This window comes from Aphidius gifuensis, linkage group LG4, assembly GCF_014905175.1.
Source record: "Aphidius gifuensis isolate YNYX2018 linkage group LG4, ASM1490517v1, whole genome shotgun sequence".
NCBI lineage: Eukaryota > Metazoa > Arthropoda > Insecta > Hymenoptera > Braconidae > Aphidius > Aphidius gifuensis.
Genome location: NC_057791.1, coordinates 11459639 through 11483827, shown reverse-complemented (window position 1 = coordinate 11483827; position 24189 = coordinate 11459639). Strand labels below are relative to the sequence as shown.

The 24189-nt window shown below is 29.1% G+C and overlaps 1 protein-coding gene across 2 annotated transcripts in view; it reads left to right on the top strand.

Annotated features, from left to right (window-relative positions):
• The first annotated feature begins 11619 nt into the window (after nt 1-11619).
• LOC122855053 (sarcosine dehydrogenase, mitochondrial) overlaps nt 11620-24189 on the top strand; it is a 100829-nt gene continuing 88259 nt past the window's right edge. For both annotated transcript variants that reach the window (XM_044156177.1, XM_044156175.1), the window contains exons 1-2: nt 11620-11946; nt 12013-12124. In XM_044156177.1, coding sequence (XP_044012112.1) covers nt 11923-11946; nt 12013-12124 — 136 coding nt within the window. In that variant the 5' untranslated portion in view covers nt 11620-11922. The remainder of the gene's footprint in view (nt 11947-12012; nt 12125-24189) is intronic.

Here is a 24189-nt window from a genome sequence, read left to right as displayed (position 1 = left end):
TTGGAATAACTGCCAGATTATTCTGCCAGATTCTGTCAGTTCATTCTGCCAGATTCTGCCAGTTTTTTTTCACCAGGGTTGTTTGTTACAGAGTTCTTTCGTCCTGTTTGGAAGCCTAAAATTATGTATCTCGGTTTTTCCAATTGTGTTGATGTTTTCACACTCGAATTTCGTTTTGTACACTGCAAAAACTGCGCCTTTGGATTATAGGCACTGTTCCATTGGATTCATGGAGCACTGCTCCGCTAAAGTTGTTCCTTTGATTTCTTGGTCCTGTACCTATATATTTGTTGAGCAGATTTCGGCGTTTCGGAGGCATGCGCAAACACAACTACATTATATTTTTTCTCTCTCTCTATTTGTACTTTTATATCTGTCATGTCATGATATTTACATCATAAATATTCATTTATAAATTATTATAAATATTCTATATATCTTTAGTTATTAAATTTATCGAATATTTAACATATATGTATTCATATATATGTTAATTGTTTAATAGTTACTGATATAGAGAGGTTATGTTATGTGTATGCGTGTCTCTTTCTTAATTCGAGTGACGGCTCAGGCTGCTCAACGAATACAGTTGAACAGTACCTTTGAATTAACAGAGCAACTGGACCGATATCGGTGCTCCTTGAATATCATTGAGCAGCGCTCAATAAAATGTGCTCCATGAATCCAATGGAACAGTGCCTATAATCCAAAGGCGCAGTTTTTGCAGTGTAGTTGCACGTAATAGTGGATACTGTATATTGCTATGTACGAAAATTGGAAATTGCTCCATCATCTCATAGCGGTATTTTCCACATGTGTGCCATTGCTATTCGTACCAATGAAGTCGTTTTTGGCACAAATTTTCCGTCACTTGTAAGAAGTTGTCCAGTAATATGTAGTGAACTTTTACTTGGTAGTACGAATAAATCTTGATGTTGAATTCCAATTCAGATTTTTAATGTTGTTATCAAATGCCAGTTATTGTCATAAGGTGGCTGGATGTTGAGCATGTTGTGTAACTCACAATGGGCAATCGATTCATAAAAAATGATCGGATCTTGTATACTCAAAACTTCATCCATGGTATAATACCAAAAAAAAACAACAAAATGATACTTTTATTCTATTTGATGTTGTTAACGTGGATTGAGACTGAGATTTTTGAGAAACTGAATACTCTGATGTGTTATCGCTTTGCTTCCTTGCTTCTGACTGATTTTTTTTTGGCATAATGTCTCGCATTTATAGCTTTGCCCAATTATTTTATTATTATGTTTATTCTTTTTTTCTTTTTTTTAAAAAACAATGCTCATATTTTTTTTCTCCTATTTGACACTTTTAATGTGTAGTCGAATTGTAATAGTTTCTCCACGGAAATTCACGATTTCACCATCTTGATCGACAATTTTTAATTGCAATTAATGTATTGCTCGCACTGTGACTGGAAAATAAATGACATGAGATAGTACTTCAACAATCTTATATCCAGGAGGCACAACTGGAAAAATTCATGGATAGTGTGAACTTTGTGATGATTCATATATGCACCAGTTGTTATCCCACACGGAAATAAAATATATAATTTATATATAAAATTATATATACTATGGGCGAAAACGTGTATATAATTTATATAAAATCTATATATAACGATTATATATAATAGTTTATACAAAATTATATATATTTTTTATATAAAATTATATATAAATTTTATCACATTTCCCCCCCCCCCCTCTCCTTCCCTCCCATGAATTGTTTTTAGTTAAAAATTTTCTTAAAGAGATGAAAGAAATTTAAAGCATATATACAATGATCATGTAAATACTGACATGGAATTTCTAAAATTCCGCAATATATGCTCGATCGACATGTTGGAATAAAGATAAATATGGCTTCCTTGTGATTGACAAAGATAGTGACATTAATAATGGCCGATACAGGAGAGGTTTCGATTGTTATATAATCATTACAAACGAGTCTTCTGAAAATAAAGTTTCTCCCTCTGCTACCACCACTGGAACACCTACTATCTAAAAAAAATATCAGATAATTTAGAGTAATATTATACGATATATAGTAAAAATTTCAAGATAAAAAACAGTAGGATGTGTACTGTGAACTGTCAACAGCATCGATATCCATCATGAAGCATACAAGCTAACATGCTGAAGAATCACTATTGCATGAAATCGAAAAAGCAGGTGACTCTATACAACGTAAATACATATAAATTAATTGAATATGGTCGAGTTGAATATGAGAGAATAACAAGTGAGGACTTATAACTGAACCTTTAAAAAAAATTGCTAGCAGATGTATCAAAACAAAAATGATCAACCCCTAACGGGACGATCCAACCCTATATGAACCGTTATCAAACGGTTGTCTCGAGTTTGGAATGTGCGCAAAAAAAAACCGAAAAAAAATTTGTGTGTGTTAGCAGTACGCGCGGAGGAAGTGAAACTTCTTTCGCAGTTCGTCAAGATATTTGTAACGACTTTAATAATATTGACAATCAATTAATTAATGATGATATTATTGATGATATTAATAATATTGATAATGTTCATAGTATAGGGGTCTTCGATTCTCGGCGATTTTATAATTCCTCGAGTACTGGATCGATTCATATCGAGTACAAGTATCCGATTCTTTTCAGAGCCGATTAATCGATTCACGATTCTTTTTCACCGAATATCGCCAAAAGAATTGGTCTTGTTTTTCGCCCTTACAAAGCGCATTGTTCTAGGTTTTATAAACCTAGGCAATCTTTTGTATTTATTTTAAACTCTTTTTTAATATAAAATAAAAAAAGAAAAAAAATTAGAAAGAAACAACAAAGTTCGTTGACACTTGATGATTGGGGATTGGCTTCTGACAGTTCTTATATAAATAATAAATATTAATATTGAATAATAATTGTTTTTTATTATTAATAAGAATAATATTGATATTAAATAATAAATATTAATATAAATATGAATATTATTTAATATTTAATATTTAATGTATAATAATAATATTTAATTATTTATTATTAATATTTATAATATTCTCTTTTTAACATCATATTTTTCATTCAATTTCATTCGTTTTTTTTTTCTACTAATATTGTGTATACATAAAAAATAATGTATGATTAAAAAAATTAATAAAAAAATAATTATAATAACACGGTTTTTTAATCGATTCTTTATGAATCGAGTACTTTTTGTGGCGATATATCGGCTACCCGATTCTTACAAATTCGATTCTTGAAGATCGATTTTTTTTCTAAGAATCGAAGGACCCTATTATAGTATAAATGATGATATTTATAATAATAATATCGATCATATTGCGATAATATCCAAACTATAAATATTGATAATATTATCAATATAATATCGTTATTGATATTATTATTATTAATACCATTGATATTATTAAAATTATTATCAATATTATTATTATTCATATAATCATCCTTATTATTATTATTATTTATACTATGAATATATATGAATGATAATGATAACAACAATAATTTCAATAATATTATCAATTATTAACAATATTATTGATATTAATAACAATATCTATAATAATAATATTTGAAATGTGAATACTAATAATTACTAATATTTATATTTGAATATTTTTAACAGTACTATTATTATTTTTATTATTATTATGAATATTATATATCGTTATTAATAATATTAATATCAATGATTTTATGGACAACTATTATATTTTCTCCGTCATCGATCCCATGCAGGAATAATTTTTCCGCCATCAATCTCATGCCGGAGTAATTTCTCCGAAGATGGGCCAATAACGGAATAGGGCCGGAGAATTAAGCCAGAGTGATGGCGGAGAAATATTTCTACCAGGGATGAGTCGTCTGACATTAGTAGATGTAATACAACCACAAACAAACCCTATAAAAACTTCAAACCTCAGGATAACCTGATTCCAATCCACGAGACTGATTGGGTCGTTGCGGCAACCTCAAAGCAACCGAAATCCAACCGAAGTTATTGAACGGTTAAATAACGGTTACAGCAAACTGGCCTTCGGTTCATATAACCTTAGAATAACCATTATACAACGCGGTTAGAGACGGTTGTTTTTGCGCACATTACAACCGTCAGATAACAGTTATCTAACCACGAACAAACCTTAGAAAAACTTAACCCCAAAATAACCTGATTCCAACTGACGAAACGGGTCAATGAAAAAAAATAATGCTCAAAGACAAGACGAGGAATACACGACAGAAGAAGAATACGAGACGGAAGAAGAAGAAGAAAAATCAATATTGATAAATAATAATGAAAAAATTGATATTGATCCGTTAACTTTTCATAAGAATGATATTAGTGATGGTGATGATGATGACTCAGACGACGATATAATAAAGGAAAAAAAAAAAATTTGGATGATGAAGAAGCACCTCGAAAAGCAAAAAATAATAAATTCTAATGATAAGACTTAAAATACAATGTACACTATTCGAAAAATGAAAAACAATAAATTATCGTTTATTCCAATACTTGAAACAAAAAATCATCATATTTATGTGGAAGATAAAATTTATCCTGCAACTCAGGGTCTCTTGGAATTATTATTTCAACAATCACCTAATGCACACAGAAGGAAAGTTATGAGAAATTTTCATTGAAATTATAATGTTAACATATAACATGTAAAATTTAAACCTGGTGGTGCATTTTGATAAAAGGACACAAAAATATAAAAATATGTTTCACTGTTTATCAACTTTAAAACATAAGTATGAGCAAATAGTTTAACTTGTATACTATACAAAACACTATTAAAAAATAAGTAAATGACACAATTTATATATTGGGATGATAAATGAGTTGAATCGTTTCAATTATGTAGCTTAGAAAAATGGCAATAATGTAAAACAAAGAAAATAATCAGAAAAAAATAAATTTAAATAAATTTATGACAATGAGTACACTATTACTTATATTACAACGTAGACATGTTCATATTAGAGCTCTTGATGAAACATGGCAAGCGTGACTGGCGCATCAAAATATTATGCTTCCGTAAATGAAAATTACAAGTTTATACTTACAATAATTAATAATTTTTCCAAATATGCATTTGCTGTACTACTCAAGACAAAAAGTGCAAAAGATGTATCTGCAGCAATGAAATCTGTTTTCCTGAAAGGTCGATATCCAAAAAAATATTTACATGTCGATCAAGGAAAAGAATTTTACAACAGTGAATTTGAGAATCTCATGGTAGCATATAATATAAATATGTACTCAATGGAACCTTGAAAAATAAAATGAGGGAAAGATTAACTTTCCAAGGCAGTTATAAATAGTTGACCTTTCTGAATTGATCAGAAATTAATACAAAGCATGTCCTTTCATATCCTTTCCTCAGACATTTGCCGACAGTAATTAATTTATTTCAATAACCAAGGGAAAAATCGGCAGATCAAATCAGATCCAAATTGATCTGGGTTAGAGAAGATTTGATACAAACAGATCAAATTTGATCTGATCAAAAATGGTACAAATTATAAATATTGGGAGATCGAATTATCTGACCAATTTGACTAGGTCAATCTTACTCGTAGATCTACACAGATCGAAGATCTGCGCAATAATCGTCAACCAGAACTGACAAGATCAAACTCTATGTAGACCCAGATCAAACTTGATTTGTTTAGATCTGACTAGATCTGATTTAATTAAATTTGATCTGCACTCAAATCAAACTAGATCGAGGTTAAATAAATGTTTAAGAAAACAAATTTTCTTTACATCTGATAATCACTGCTGTGGTTAAGTAGGTAAAGCTCTGGTATTTAACATCAAAAGCCCTTCAAGAACAGTTCAAGTCCAAGTGATGTCAATTATTTATCGTAAAAATATATAATTCTTAATTGTATTTCATTAAATCTATAAGAAAAAAAAACCTGAATTGTTTAACCAAGTATCGAATATTTTGGAATTATTTTCATTAAATTAATAAATTTTTATCCAGATCAAGTCAGATCAAGTCAGATCTAAAAATGTCCAATAATCCTTATTTGGCTTGATCTGAAATTTGATCGGATTTGATCTGATGATTTTTTCCTGGGAAATGAAATACTATTGACAAATGTCTAAGGAAAAGATGTGACTTACCTGTTAATTCCTCTTTGGCTATATAAATTTTCCAGAAATTAACAGGTAAGCCACATCCTTCCTTTAGACATTCACTATTAGTAATCGATTCATTGAAATATATTAAATACTCTTGACCAAAGTCTGTAGATTGAAAGTCAAATGTTGAATTATTTATAAATTTTCAATAAAAAATGAATAAATGAATATTTTTCAATGTTCACAATAAATATGCAAATTCTTTATATATAATACTTGGCCGACCATTGGTTGAAGAAGAGGTAGCCAGCTCTTATCAAGCAATTCATTGACCGAGTCTTGGTAAATTATTGAGAAGCCGAGACTGGGAATATACAATCAAGCCAAGAGATGGCACATTCAAGGTATCAAAGACTGGCCAACGTATGACTTGCCATTCGTCGATTGTTAATTGGATCACCAAGACTAATAATTTTCCATTCTTTTGACATATATAAATATATTAAGAGCCGCTATTATGTATTCAATATTGAAAGTTTGTTTGTTCAATCATATGTAACAGCTATTCATTTTTTTACATAACGAGAATTTCAAGAAAAAAAAAATTTTTTTTATAAATTATGAAAATACATTCCAGGGTATATGAAACAAATAAAATTTATATATCTGACTCAATCAATTCTAGATTGCGATGATTAAATAAATGTTTAAGAAAACAAATTTTCTTTACATCTGATAATCACTGCTGTGGTTAAGTAGGTAAAGCTCTGGTATTTAACATCAAAAGCCCTTCAAGAACAGTTCAAGTCCAAGTGATGTCAAGTATTTATAGTGTTATATTTTCGGACAGATAAATCATTAAATACATAAATAAAAACATTAAATTGTTCAAACAACGAAAAAGTATTTTTTTTTTATTAAATTAATGAATTTCAGGTATATGTTTCTATATATTATAATATATAGTTATATATGATTATATGTTAGCCTGTCAAGCCAATTTTAATATCCAAGCATATATAACAAATAACCATTCTTATATATGATCATACCTATATAGATTTATATAACTATATATTGTTACATATAAACTTTTTTCACCGGGTATATATAATCAATAAATATATAGTTACCATTATGATTGTCAAGTAATTATTGCTACACTTTTTTATTTTGTTATAAGTAGATTTGCTTCGTAATGAATAATTGTTTGTTTATGTCAAATACGATCACAGGTAGGTTATATCCATGCATATGCTTTGTAGTTTGTATATACCATATATACTCAAAAATAATATAATAGCCAGTGTTACCACTTCAAGAAACGGCTTATTCCAGAGATATTTTCGCCGGTATTGCAGAGCGGCAAAAGTAAAGGGAAAAAAATCATTAGAGTGGGTATCAGTGTTGGGTAGGTAAGATACCATGTAAGATACTGTATCTTACATCATTGGTTTCATACATCGAGGTATCTAACATTGCGTTCCTAGCGCCTTCTACGAATAAAAGTAGAACCTTCGTGCTACAATTTGTTTTTATTCGATAAATACATGTAATTCATTTATTGAATAAATAAAAATTCAAAACAGTAGTAGGAAAAGATTTAGCTAAGGAATTAATGTTGCTTAAAAAAGAATTTCTTTGGCAACTGTAATTCCTTAGCTCCATCTTTTCCTTAGCTACTATTTCTCTTTGGGATTTTTATTTATTTAAAAAATTAGTTATTTAAAATCAAAGCAACATTAATTCCTTAAAATATAATTTTTTGGCAACATTAATTTCTTAGCTACATCTTTTTCTTAGCTACTGCTTTTCCTTGGACATTTTAATTTATTTAATAAATAAAATTACATGCATTTTATTTTTTAAATAAATAAAAATCCCAAGGAAAAATAGTAGCTAAGGAAAAGATAAAGCTAAGGAATTACAGTTGCCAAAGAAATTCTTTTTTAAGCAACATTAATTCCTTAGCTACATCTTTCCCTTAGCTACTGCTTTTTCTTGGACATTTCCATCTTTTAAAAATAAAATGACATGTATATTATTTATTTAATAAATAGAAAATGTCCGAGGAAAAGCAGTAGCTAAGGAAAGGATGGAGCTAAGAAATTAATGTTGCCAAAAAATTATGTTTCAAGCAACATTAATTCCTTAAAACTGGTTTTCCTTGATATTATATATATTTATATAACAAATAAATTACATGTACCAATATATATCGAGCAATAAGAACTAATTGTCGAGTCGACAGTCAATAAGAATGTTCAAAATGGCGTCAGAGGTATCTTACAGTTTCTTACAGTATCTTACTGTAAGTGGATGAAACCTCAAAAATCGCCCATTTACCCATCACTGGTGGGTATGATCTATAAATCATACATTAAAAGCGCCTTTACATTACATTTTTTAAACTATATTACTGACGTCATTTTGCCTATACCACCATTGTACACATATTTTGCGCCTAAAAGCAATAGGTGCGTTCTTTCGTCAATTTGTTGTTGACGCATCATGACTGTGAATTTGCGCAAAAGCAGAAAAAGCACGTAAGCTTTTAATTGTTTCTAAGTGTGGGTAACGCACACATACATACTTTGAAAATTTTACTCGATTCCTCGACTTCTGCGCAAATGCGTGGTCATGATGCGCCAACAAAAAATTGACGAAAGAACGCACCTAATAGGTGCTTTCTTTTGTGTATTTATTTTTTTTCACTTCCTTGGACAGTTTATTATTTATCAAATAAATAATATACATGTAATTTTATTTGAAATAAATACAAATGTTCAAGGAAACGCAGTAGCTAAGGAATTAAGGTTGCCAAAGAATTATATTTTAAGCAACATTATTTCCTTGAAACATAATTCTTTGGCAACCTCAATTCCCTAGCTACATCTTTTCCTTAGCTACTGCTTTTCCTTGGGCATTTGTATTTTTAAAAAATAAATTTACATGTATTTTATTCATAAAATAAATAAAAATGTCCAAGGAAAAGCAGTAGCTAAGGAAAAGATGCGTGGCTAAGGAATTACAGTTGCTCAAAAAATAATTCCTTATACCCACTCCAGCAACTGTAATTCCTTAGCTCCATCTTTTCCTTAGCTACTGCTTGTTCTTGGGATTTTTATTTATTTAAGGAGGTTATGCAGAAATTACTATTTTTTTTTTAAATATAATGAGAATGTTCTGAAATTTTGTACACAAGTAGATCTTTTCATTCTGAATACAACGGTATAATTATTTTCTTATGTTGATCGGTTAAATTTTTTGTAATTAATTATTGAAAATAATATTTAACATTGGCTCTTATGGAGATTTCAACCATTTTTTTCGGATAGAAAAAATGATGAAAAGTCTTGAAAAAAATCACACATATATTAGAAACAGAGTTTTATTAATTGCGCGAAAAATTTTCATATGTTGATCGGTCAATTAATGAGAAATTAATTATAAACTTTACAAAAATTAGATGTGGTAACGTATGGCATGTTCAAACACACACACTTACCCGCAATCCCATATATTGTATACGGGGCGCAGGCGCTTTTCCCTTTATTTTTTTACAGTGTAGCCCGATTTCAGTTTTGTCTGTGACGTCAGAAGCGCCCCGCAACACCCGCAATGAATTTGTGCATAAGCTCCTTAATAAATAAATGACATGTATTTATCGAATAAAAAAAAATTGTGGCACGAAGGTTCCACTAAAAAATCATAGGAGGCGCTGGGAACGCAGTGTAAGATACCTCAATGTATGAAACCACCGATGTAAGATACAGTATCTTACATGGTATCTTACCCATGTAACATACCAAGGTATCTTATTTACCCAACACTGATACGTATGATTGTATGATACCCCGAATTGTCGAATTACCCATCACTGTCTGTAACAGTATTAATTTTATCAGCGACAAATAAAATATTTGCAGCTTGCAATTGAATAATTGTCAGCAACATACCTATATTTTATTTTCAGGGTGCAAAGATTTATTTTTCAGCGAAAAATATGACGTCAATAAACACCAGGATTCGAGCCCAGCACCCGTATTCAGAGGATGTTCTCATTAGGGCTTTTTTTTCCGATGGTGGCGCTTGTGAAGCTTTTCTATGTAAAATCTATATAAAAAGTTCACAAGCGCCGCCATCGGAAAAAAAAGCCCTAATGAGAACATCCTCTGAATACGGGTGCGGGTCTTTTGCACACCGGGCAAACGCCTTGACCTCTGGATCACAGGGCTTTTTACTTCTTTCCAAGTTTCAACCAGTTAACACCGATGTCGATCTATTCGTCATTGATTTTTTGAAAAAAAAAAACAGAAACTTGGAAAAAATAAGATGTTCCGCCAGGATTCGAACCCGGGTCTTTTGCATACCAGGCAAACGAATATATATATATTCATAACGCAATATTATTATAATATTAATGTTAGTCATGTTTTATAATTTCTCAATTTTCAATAACTTCAATTAGATTTGTGCTCTTTTTGATGAGATTCCTGACTCAAAAATAAAAAATAATCAACACTTTTATAGTCAACAGTGTTTCAATGGTTATGCCAAGCTTCACTTTGATAATGGAAAAATATACCCTGTAATCATTTGGTATGAGCCGATAAGAAAACAGTAACTTTTTTATCAATTTTAATTGATAATATATTACGAGTTAAAATATATGATAATTTTAGTTCTCGACTTATATTGGAGTTTGTTCAGATACATGATAACTATTTATATCCTGATTTTAAAAACATAAATGAAGTTAAATATTTATTTTTATTCAATACAAATAAATTAAAAATTTGCTTACTGGAGTGCTATTCTTTGTCCTGTATTGCGGGAGTTATTGCGGGTCACGCAATAACGATTCGCCGACAAGAAATGTTTGTCGCGATAGAAAAATATAAAGGCCTTTGTAGTTGCTCTCATGGGAAGCTGCCATAGTCGTATGCAAATGCAAAAATAAGGTAGAATTTACATGAAAGCAATAACAAGCGTCTTCATGTTTTTCTGTGTTTTTCTATCGCGACTAACATTTCTTGTCGGCGAATCGTTATTGCGGGACCCGCAATAACTCCCGCAATACGGGACCAAGAATAGCACCCCTGGTATAATTTATATGTATTCACTAATGAATATAAAAAAATTAAATGTTATTGTATTATTTAGTTGTATTATTTTTTTACACAAAAGAATACTCTAACTGAACCACACAAAAAAAAAGTAAAAAAAAACCCATGTGACTTCGGATCTTATTGCCACTAGTGTCGTCGCTGGCGATAATGTGTACTGACTTGTTCCATTCTGTGAGCTTCAGTAAAATTTGAGAGATTACCCTTCTTGTAGACCTAATGACCGTAAATAACTTTTATGACCTGTTGAGCAACAAGTGATATACACATTTTGATATAAAATCATATTATATCAAAAATATGAAAATGAATATAAATATAAAAATATCACTGTATTACGCTTGAATATTATTACAAAGTAACCGCTGCAATGAATCATTGAAAGCCACAAAGATCGATTATTGCGTACCGTTCGATTACTTCAAATTAATCTCATAATTTTTCATTATGATTATAGTATCTCTCCCTGTAATGACCACCGATAATTATTTTTTTATTCATCCCGTTCACTGATTTATCGTTAAAAAACTATGTAGAAAAAAATGAATAAGTTGATGATTGGTTGAAACTTTAATCGAACTCAAAGATTATGCAGACACCAATTTGAGAATTGTTGATGTTCTGTTACATTATATTATATACATTGGACGACCACCAGCGTGAAAAGCAACATGTTTCGTTTAGTCAAAACTAAGGTTTTCTTCTGTTCAAAAACAACAACACGATTTTTTCGATTTGTACACATTATTTATCTGTTTTAGTTAACCGTTCCTGGGACGACCAGCAAATGTTTTGCTGATCAAAAATTTATCAAAAAAACTGGAGGAACTGCAAAACAAACAGTTCCTGAATTCGCTGATGTCGTTATAATCGGTAAGTTGATATACCAAAACAATTATTGAAATATTCTTTTTGGTATGTTTGACAAAAGTAAAATAAAATAAATTGTAAATTAGAGAGGAATGCATTAACTTCTGAATGAGTTAAGTTTGCATCATTTATTGCAAGAAGCATCTGTTAAAACTCACTGAGTCAATTGTTTTTTTCCATAACTTATAGAGAATAACTTGTGGAGTTCTTAACCGTAGCAATGCCTAGAAACTATAAAAATGTCTCGAAATATTTTTAAAAGCGTCATGTAAAAAATAAATTTCAAGACGTTTTTTCTTTTACATCAGACTTTTGAAAAAATTTCCGAATAATTTGACTTTTTGTTTAAACGAAGCATGACTAGTAAACCGGGAGAGCGTTCCAAATAAAAGGTTAACGTGCGGGTTAGAGTGCAAACCATGGTCCATGGAGGTGAATAAGAGGTGTGTTCGTTCACTTTTCCATGGAGTGTTAAACTCCATGCACTTTTCACACCGAGCGTATGCACGGAGCGTATGCAAGGAAGCGCTAGCGTTTTGCGGTCATTCGAAGAAACTTTAGCAACTAAAATTTACTATTTATTTATTGCTATTCGTTTTTTCCAGTTCTTTCGCTCTCTTTCATTATTATTAATTGGTAATTTGTTCTTGCGTCTGAGAAAAAATTATTAAATTAACAAAATAAACACAATGACTGAAAATAACGAATGTTTTAGTAAATTTTAGTTACTAAAGTTTCTTCAAATGACCGCAAAACTCTAGCGCTTCCTTGCATTAGAGTGGGTATACCCACTCTACTTGCATACGCTCCGTGCATACGCTCGGTGTGAATAGTGAACGAACACACCTAAGGAGTGTAAGCTTTGCTTTTTTACTGTGTTAAAGCATAGGCTGTCACTGAAGCCTAAATTTCGGAGTAAGTCAGTTCAAAAAACTACCAGCTGCGGCGCTGACATCGACCCTTGACCAAAAAAAGAGATAGAACAAAATATTCTTATTCACTTCCATGGTGCGAACTCACGACACGCAAAATTTTGCGTTTTTACATGAGGTGTGTTCGTTCAGGGCTCAAACTCACGACAAGCAACATTTCGCTTGTAAACATGGCCGCTGTTCCTACGGACCTACTGGGCATGCGCGAATCCGTGATTTCAGTATGAGCTGTGCTATTGTCACGGTTCAAAAAATAAATAAATATAACCTTATTAAGGTTGAATGTAAATCGCATCGGTGGACGAAGTTTGGACCCGAGAGGGTGCGCATCTACATATGGTTATAAAAAATATTTTCAGTGCCCCTCCTTCCAAAATATATTCACTATACTGGCAGGTTCTTGGTAGTATGTGTGTATGCAGTTCATCTGGATAGACACACACATACTACCATAGTCAAGAAACATGAGACAGAACGACGAATAAAAGAAAGAGAATGACCGCTAATGATAGAAAATTTTGATTCTAATAATTGAATATCTTTCAAAATTAGGGTTACCATGCGTCCTGATTTAGCAGGACATGTCCTGATTTTGATTGGCTTGTCCTGATACGGTCCTGATTTGTCAAATGCCCTGATTTTTGAGACTTGTTCACAATTTAAAAAATTTTTTTTTTGTGGTAATTTTTTTTTTTAATAAAAAGGTATAATATAGAATTTATCATTTACGCTAACTATGATAGACTCTTGAATACCTCTAATTATTGAAATTAAAATGGCGTGCAGAATATGTACCTCGTCCTATCGAGTATAGAGGGCCCGATGCAAAATTTCTATAGCGTAGGCAACCCTTCTTTTATTTTTGTAAATTTTGTGGCTTGCCACTTAATTTCTTTAGCTAAATTAATTTTTTGAAAATAAATGAGTAAGCCACATCCTTCCCTTAGCCATTTTTTTTACAGCTTATAATTTGTTTAAATAAATAAAAAGCTATTAACAAATGGCTAAAGAAAGGATGTGGCTTGCCAGTTAAATTTTTTAGCTAAATTGATTCTTCAAAAATTAATTGGTAAGCAACATCCTTTCCTTAGCCATTTTTTCTATAGCTTTCAATTTCCCTGGTAGAAATAATTTATCCGGATTTTTTCCGGATTTCTCCGAATTTTCTACGCAATTCACAATTGAGACTACCGGAGATATTAATCCGGAATTTATTCGGATTTTCTCCGGATTTTCTTGGAAGAAAATTCGGTTTTTATATTTCGGATGTAAACTTTTATTTCTGGTTCTTTTATTAATTTTTCTATTTTTTTTTGTTGGTTTTTTTTAAGCGAAAATTCCGGAAAAAATCCGGAGATATTATGAAAATAGTCTAGAGATTACTCTGTAAATATCTCTGGAAGTCTCAATTACGTCGAAATCCGGAGAGATTTTTTCCACCAGGGTTGTTTAAATAGATAAAAGGCTATTGACAATCAATTGGTAAGCAATATCTATTTCTTAGCCATTTTTCCTATAGCTTTCAATTTGTTTGAATAAATAAAAAGCTATATTGTCAAGTTGCTAAGAAAAGGATGTAGCTCGCTAATTATTTTCTTTAGCCAAAGTAATTGGTAAGCAACTTCCTTCCTTAGCCATTTTTCTCATAGCTTTCAGTTTGTTCAAATAATTATTAATTTAACAACTTAAAAGCTATAACAAAAAAGCCTAACGAAAGGATTTCGCTTACCAATTAATTTTTGATGGATTAATTTAGACAAAGAAATTAACTACTGTGTAGCGTGTCAAAATAGATACACCCATATTGTAAATATAAAATGTATATATGTATGTATTGGTGCCTCCGTGACACCAGTATAATTGTTGTATTTATTGAGTGATGTATGTATGAGGGGAAATATGTGTCTGCGTGTCGTAGAGACGACGTAGAAAAACTAGAAAAATAAAACGACACTTCTCGTCCGGCCACCATCGAGTGCGTCCGAAAAACATTGAAAATATTAATTAAAAATTGTCTTTGTGATTTGGCTCTGCCATATCACAATTAGTAAAATATATACATATTGTGTCTTGTTAAATTGTCATATTACATATTCTACTTGTTAAATAAATTGTTTCATTATTATTAATATTAAATATAAATCTCGTGTCTATCTTTTAAATTATTGTTTGAAATTAAATTAAATTATAAAACAAGTAAAGTGAGGAATCTACACCTTACAACTGTAAAAAATTTTTCTATCGTTTGTGTAATTTTGATGAATAATTATTGAATAATTAAAAGAAAACAAATGAATAAGTAACATATAATCAAAATAAATGAATTGTTATGATTATCTACTTGAAACATAAATTTATAGGTGGAGGGGGTAAAATTTTGGAGTGGGAGGAAAATGTCCTAATTTGGCTTTTTCGAGATATGGTAACCCTATTCAAAATCCGTTGTAGAAAATGATCATTGAGGGCTTAAAAAATCCGTATTGTAAAGAAGTACAAACTGATAGTAAATTGAGTAAAATCGTATAGAAACTTTTTGAGCTAGAGAAGAAAACATGTAAATTACAATGGGTTTCATACCTACCCAACACTGCTCTCGGCGACACGAAGTTCGGCTTCCAGTTTTATTATATTTCAGTAGTATAAGCAGAGTGGTGCCAAAGGCGAAAAGCTGCCCTGAAATGACGTCACTCTGCTATACCAACTACATACAAAAAGCAGGATATGACGGACCTGAACCCGCTATTGGCACCACTCTGATTATACCCACTCTATGCCAACTTTGCAATTTGGTTGTGTGTGTGAAAATGCGTGTTCAAATGATGATAAACGGAAAAATAATCTTTTTTTTTTTTTTTTAAATACCCTGGTGACAATAATTTTGACAAAATTTGCCAAAATTAGTTAAAGTTTGCCAAAATCTTCAATTTTTGGCAAACATTGGCAAATTTTGACAAAATTCAACTAATTTTGGCAAATTTTGTCAAATTTTGTCAATTTTAATAAATTTTTTCTTATGATAAATTTTGGAAACATTTGACAAAATTTGTCAAATTTTGTCAATCTTAATAAATTTTTTTTTTTGATAAATTTTGAAAACATTTGACAAAATTTGTCAAATTTTGTCAATCTTAATAAACTTTTTCTTCTGATAAATTTTGAAAACATTTGACAAATTTTGTAAATTATAATAATTTTTTTTTTTTTGATAAATATTGCCAAAATTTGTCAAATTTCGTCAATATTTAGCAATATTTGTCAAATTTATTTTTTTTTGAAAAATTTTGAATACATTTGACAAAATTTGTCAAAATTAGAAATTAATAATGCGCATGATCATACACATGCGTAAATCATGCAAAATTGAGGAGAGAGCAGTGGCGTCGAAACAAATAATTCTTAAAAAATAAAAATTAAAACATGGCTGATCCAGCTCTTTATGTCCTACGCTGTTGCAATCTGACTTTTTGCTGACTGCGCATTTAACTGCGCATGCGCGAAAATGAACAGGAAAAAAAATAAATACACAAAAGAAAGCACCTATGAAGAAGACTAGAGACGGCTTGAGGACACACGGAAAGAATCATGTCGGTACGATTGATGTAATAGCACGATATGAAAAGTCTCTGAAAAAACAATGATCAAATTGTGGCAATAACTAAATCACCCTTTTACCGCGCGGAAAGTTTCAACGACATTTTTTTTTTTGAAAAACTTAGATCTATCGAAGTGTTTATAAATATAAATTAATTTGATTCAACTTGTAAATGCTATAAAATCTTTAATAAATTATCAATAGCGTTAGAAATTTTAGGTAATAAACTGAAATTATAATTACTCTATTATACTTATTTATAGATAACCATTTTTATCAAAATGAAATTATAAACCAACTTGTTGTGAATAATTCTTGAAAATGCATACCATATGATCAAATCGAATTTAAGAGTGAATGACGATTAAAACAATAAGAATGATATCATTAAAGATAGACTTAAGTACTAGAATGAAAAAGAAGCAAGTGTGAAATCATTTTACATTAAGTTTGATGCGTTTATAAAATCATAAAAAAAATATTGTTTTTGAAAATGCTATTGTAATTGAATCATAATCATTTTCCTTCAACAATCATATTGAATTAAATATACATGTAATCAGAAATATAGAAGCAGAATAAATATGGTTCGTCTGTTTATTGTGCGTGGAATTAATCGCATACTACTTGCATAAGTCATAATTGGTTTTCTCATGATTCAGAAACTGAATAATAAAAGAAGACTACAAGTATATGTAATTAGAGAATCCGTCAATTTTTTAATAACACATTAATACAGTTGAACATTAATTAAATTTCAATCTTAATGAGTCAAGATGTATGTGATTGTGCTCTTTATAAAAATATAGTAATTGTAAATAATGTCAGGTATTAACAAGAGATTAGTTAGTGGAAGGAATCGTATCTATCAATTTTCTTGCGATAGTATTTAATTACTGAATATAATAAAGTTTTACTTGTTTGGTGGCAAGAAATCAAAAAAGTGTAATTTATGATCTATCCGACGAAAAGAGATCGATAGAAAAGACTTGGGTTTCCTGATGGCATTGTATACTGAGAGACAAAAACATTTATTTTTACGTTATATCAATTTTTACCGGACCATATGGCCATCCCGAATGAAAACACATTGTTTTTTCATTTATTTTCAAGTGAAAAAAGTGTTAAAAGCCTTTCACGTGAATTCCAAGTTTTTTTCCCGAGATATCGAATTATAATAACTTGGTAATCACGTGAAAGATGCTTTATTTTAGTAGTTCAGTTAAAATCCTGCACAATTTACGTTGAATTGAAATATTTTCACTGGACGATCACGTGAATTTAGAAACCCACGTTTTTCAAACGAGATAAAATATTTATATTCACGTGATCATCCAGTGAAAAAATGAAATAACATGTATTCTTTACATCAAATCAATAAAAATTCCATGGACAAGCAGTATAGCTAAGGGAAAGATGAAGCTAAAGAATTACTGCTGGTTTTTTTTCTCATTTTTTTTTTTTAATCGACCACATGTTATATATTTATTCAATAATTTTTCACATTTCCAAAGATTTTTCTTTTATTTCACAAATTTATTTTTTCACATAAAATTAATTCAAGCTCTTCATGTATACGTTCCAAACTCTTTGTCGTAACGTTTACTGTCATGGCGCAACAAATAACGCGTTCCCTTCTCACTTCGCTGTCCCGCGTTCAGACCCCTCTCAGGCTAGAAATCAATATCGTTTTCGGATAGTTTAGAAAATGAAAAATATTATGTCTAATTTTATTCCTTAATTAATGTGATTGAAATAATTAAGAAAGTCAATTAATTTATTATAAATTAATTTTTTTTTTTTCACGTGATCTAAATGTAAAATTCAACGGAAAAAAAAAAACAGTTTTATTTAAACGTTACTCATAGTATTTATATCTCGAAACTGGATTTATTTTCACGTGATCCTAACGTAAAATTATCATTGTTGAAATATGTGAAAAAAAAAAAAAAAAGAAAAATTTATTTTCACGTGACACAAAGTTTTTTATCTTATACAAATTTATTTATTTTCACATGGTTTCTCAGTAAAAAGTCATTTGTTCACGTTCAGTTTATTTTAACTTGACGATCACGTGAAATTATCTTTACAATTCGTGAATTTTACTGGAATGGTCTCGCGGTCCGTCGAAACTTGATCCATCACGTGAAAGTAAATGAATTTCCAAATCAAAATCAGGATTGATAATATTAAAAAATTTGCAAAAAGTTGGTCATTACCATCAACAACATCAACTGATAATAATTTAAATTTTTCTGATAATCTTGCTATAATTGGTGAATACGATTATGAATCATATAGCTATTGTAAAAATTTATTTTTAAATTGAAGCTCTGAATTTGTTGATTGTTTTGCTGTTATTGATACACATGATCCAATCTCATTGATTATGCTGTTGCATGTAAAAGTGTAAGATCAATAAGTGAAACTTGTACATTGGCAATTGGTTACACAGTAAAAAAAAGTTGGTAATTCGTTTGTAATTTGTAGACTTCAGTCGTAAAATCTTTTGACAAATTTTATTTGTCAATTTTACAAACAAAAAATTTGTAAAATATTTTTACAAACTCTGCTTGTTAATTTTACAAACTCCGTTTGTTAATTTTACAAACAAAAAATTTGTAAAATGATTTTACAAACTCCGTTTGTTAATTTTACCAACAAAAAATCTTTAAAATGTTTTTACAAACTCCGTTTGTTAATTTTACAAATTTTTTTTTGTAAAATTAATTTGTAACATATAAATGAAAATTTAATGTAAAAATAAGAAGAATATCTGAAAAAATCTTGCATACGGTCGGATTGAGTCGGACGATGTGTGTTTTTATAAGCAGTTGATAATAGACAACACGTGAAGTATTTTTTTTCTTCAAAAACAAATAAATAATTATTAAATTATAATTATAATAAATCAATAATTCGTGTTTTCAATGACTTTATCAAGTAAGTTAATTTAAAGTGATTTATAAATCCCTTCAAGATTATTTATAAATGTTATTTTATATTTTTAATTAATTCTTAATTAATAACATAATAACAATATGCTTGTTGACAATATTTTCGAAGCTACTTACTTGATAATAAATTAATTGTTAAATATCAGGTAATATTGTAAGAATATGAATGGATTAGAAGAATTTCCTGATCAATGTCAATTCTCGAATGTGTTTTTATTATTGTTCAGTATAAAAATGAAAAAAAATGGGTACAGCTATCAGAGCATTTTACATATGCTGATATCATCCACAAAGGTTTATTACTTATTTTTTTTGTTTAATTCACTTAAGAATTTGTTTAATTCATAAATACTTTTTTCAATTTTAAAGTATATGCAATATTTGCATTACCTGAGGAGCAATATATTGAGATTACTGATCTAAATGATGTTTTAATTGATTCAGATATATTATGTAATTTTATACGTTGAAATAGTCATAGCTTGACATCTAAACTTAGACAGAAAATAGTAAATTTGTTAGATATATGTAAGATTTTTTTGCTTTTTTATTTTATTGAAATTATTAACTAAAAAATTGATTATTTGTTGACATTATCATATTATGTGATGTTTTTTCAGCTGAAAATATAGTTGCTAATGTTACACAAACTCATGGATTAAAGCATGCTGATAGTAGTACAAGTGCTAATGTTATACCAGTATCATCAGAAAACCAATTGATCTCAATGACGACAAAGAGCCTTTACCGAAAAAAACCAAAATTAAAAAAAAAAATAATTGGAGACGTGGTTTTAGCTCAAGTTAGTTGTTAAGAAAGAATTTGAATTGTATTTTTTTTTCCCTTTACTGAATATCTAATTTTTTTATTTATCAAGCAATTGAAAGAACGTCTCATTAATCACTAATATGGAGATAAAAAATTTGAATCATACAATGATTTAGGATATTTAAGGTATAACTTGCCAAAATTTTTGGGGGCGTGTCCTAAATATACTGCCTATGCTTTTACATGGATAGTTTTTGCGCTGCCAACCCCAAATAACTAAAAAAATGGATCTTTTTCGGGTGTTTGTGGCTTATTAATAATACTTTTTACTAGAGAATCTTATCATTTCGTCTATTTTATTGCATAATAAATCATATTCTTGTAATTTAAACAATTTTAATTAGTTTTTATTTTCTCGTAATGACCCCGGCAATAGTGCTTTTTTTGTCAGTTTGCAACACTGATCTTGACGCCATCTTAATATCTATTTCATGAATGTATGTGTGTGTATGCTGTGTAAAAGCTAAACATGGATGCTAAATTTTGCTAAATTTGTTGTTTAAATTTTCCCGCTTCAATGCGCTGTTGCCAGAGCCTCAATACTTGTTCTCATAAAATTGCTAAAAATCGTGTTTTTAGCTTATATTTTTATTAATTACGTGAGATTTAGTCTTATAAGCCTATTTCATCCTGATATCAAAAAATTCCTTATTTTTTCTTTTATTATCTATTAGTTTTTGGGATAGGTGAACCAAAACAAGTATTGTTTTGTTAAGTTCGTAGATATTTTCTAACACCTCCTCCTATAAGAGCCCATGTTTAACCTCTCTAAATTATGTCAACTTTGAATAATTATTAAAAAAAAAAAAGTATTATAACATAAAAACTGAATTGACAAAAAGATGCATTATTATTTCATTTATCTAAATTATTAATTTCATGAGCCTCAGACTATTTTTCATTTTGGCAAGTTATACCTTAACAAAAAAATGTAGAAAAGTTATTGTCAATATTGTGGCATATGAACTTTTAAAACATAAAAAAATAACCCAGAGATGTGGTTTTATTTCAAGGTAAATTTCATCAACAATGTTTGACTAAAAAATTTGCTGATAATAATTATTAAGTTTAAACCCTAGCGAAAATGGCGACACCGATCCGACACCAATCCGACAGTCGGTTTGTGCACCGATCTCATACAAAAACGACACAAAACCGACACACGACTATAAGAATTTCTAAGTCACAAAAATAAATAGTAAAAAGCATTTATAAAATAAAATATTATGTCTAAAAATTTTTAAATAATATTCTTATAATTTAAGACACATTAGAATTTTTTTTAAATAATTCTTTTATTGAAAAAACTCAATTCTGTTTATGTATTAAAAGTAAGGTTAGCTGTCAGAATCATCTGTACACGACTGTGAGATTTTACAATTCTCACACAATTCCGACACAATTCCGACACACGACTGTGAGAATTGTAAATCCGACACAATTCCGACACAAATCCGACAGACGTACGACAGTATATTTTTATTTTGTATTTAATATAAAAAAAGAGCATTTTATTAATAAAATTTTTTGTTCAATATTAAAGTTATAATATTTTAATAATTTTAGGCATATTAGATTTTTTTTTTTTTGAATAAATTTTGATAAAAAAAATAATTGGAATCGTCTGTGAGAATTGCAAATTCTCACACAATTCCGACACAATTCCGACAGACGTACGCGACAGTATATTTTTATATTTTGTATTTAATATGAAAAAAAGCATTTTATAAATAAAAATTTTTGTTTAATATTAAAGTTATAATATTTTAATAATTGTAGGCATATAAGTTTTTTTTTCTTTGAATAAATTTTGACCAAAAAAATAATTGGAACCATGGGAAACCAAATACATGGTTTCATTACAAATTACATTCGAGTTACAAAAATACCAAATACGTGGGAAACTGATTAAATGTATTAGTTTTGAAAAAAAAGTATTTAAAAAAAAACCTTTCTTAACCTCATAAAAAAACCAAAAAATGATAATTTTCTAATAGAATAATTTAAAAAAAATCTAATATGCCTATAATTATTAAAAGATTATAATTTTATTATTAAACAAAAATTTTTGCAAATCGCAAATTCTCACAGACGATTCCAATTATTCTTTTTATCAAAATTTATTCAAAAAAAAAAAATCTAATATGCCTAAAATTATTAAAATATTATAACTTTAATATTGAACAAAAATTTTTATTAATAAAATACTCTTTTTTTATATTAAATACAAAATAAAAATATACTGTCGTACGTCTGTCGGATTTGTGTCGGAATTGTGTCGGATTTACAATTCTCACAGTCGTGTGTCGGAATTGTGTCGGAATTGTGTGAGAATTGTAAAATCTCACAGTCGTGTACAGATGATTCTGACAGCTAACCTCACTTTTAATACATAAACAGAATTGAGTTTTTTCAATAAAAAAATTATTTTAAAAAAATTCTAATGTGTCTTAATCTATAAAAATATTATTTAGAAATTTTTAGACATAATATTTTATTTTTTAAATGCTTCTTACTATTTATTCTTGTGACTTAGAAATTCTTATAGTCGTGTGTCGGTTTTGTGTCGTTTTTGTATGAGATCAGTGCACAATCCGACTATCGGCATTTTCGCTAGGGAAACGTATACAAAAGTTACAAAGATGGTAGTGTATTTAAAAATAATACATTTTTTCAAATAAATAAAATTTCAATTCATCTACAAATGTATTATGAGGAGTTTGAGGTTTGCAACCCTTTGAGTCCGAAAGCAGGTATACACAAAATTGGTGCTTTTTATTTTTCCATTTTAAATTTACCTTAACATATGCTTTCAAAATTAGACAATATTCGTTTACTTGCCCTCGGTTATGATTTTGATATTTAAAGTTTTGGTATAAATCCAGTTTTAAAATATAATAGTTAATGATTCAAAAATTTTCGAAACAGATTGTATATTTATAAAAGGACTTAATTCTTTTGTCAAAGGTAGTTTAATATCTGTAAGTTTTGATAATTTAGGAGGAGCAAAAATAATAGGTATGAATGAATCTTTCGTAGCCACGTATTCTTGTAGAATTTGTAAAATAACTATAAAAGAAGCTAGAAAAAGTGTTTCATTAAATGAAAGTCTGTTGCGAACTAAATCAGAATTTATCTCATTATATCATCAGTTAGAATATTGTAATAATGATACATTTAATTTTTATAGTATAAAAAAAAAAAATCTTTGGGTAGAGTTGAAATTTTATGATTTTGTTGATAGTTCAATTGTTGATATATTCCATGACTTTTTAGAGGGTATTTGTCACCGAGATATAAAATATGTACTTAAATATTTGATCAAGATAGGTATTGTCGATCTGTCAAATTTAAATAATAAAATATCAACTTTTGATTATGGCTCACATAATAGATCTATAACCATCCATGTCCAATAGATTTAAATAAAAACGCAAATTTAGTAGGTCAGCGTGGTGCTCAAATGTTTTGTTTGATAACTTATTCACCACTTTTTTTAACTGATGAAATAACGAAATTGAATCATGAGGGTACAAAAAAATGGAGAGTTATTTTATTGTTAATAGAAATTATGAAAATTGTTTTTGCTCCAACAATAAGCTATGATATGTTAGATAGACTAACAGTTTTAATTAAAGACCATCATAGTCTTATTATTAATGAATTTAATTCATCATTGATAATGAAAGATCATTTGATAACACATTTTCCAATGATTATAAGTAAAATGGGACCACCAAGAATTCATTGGACCATGAA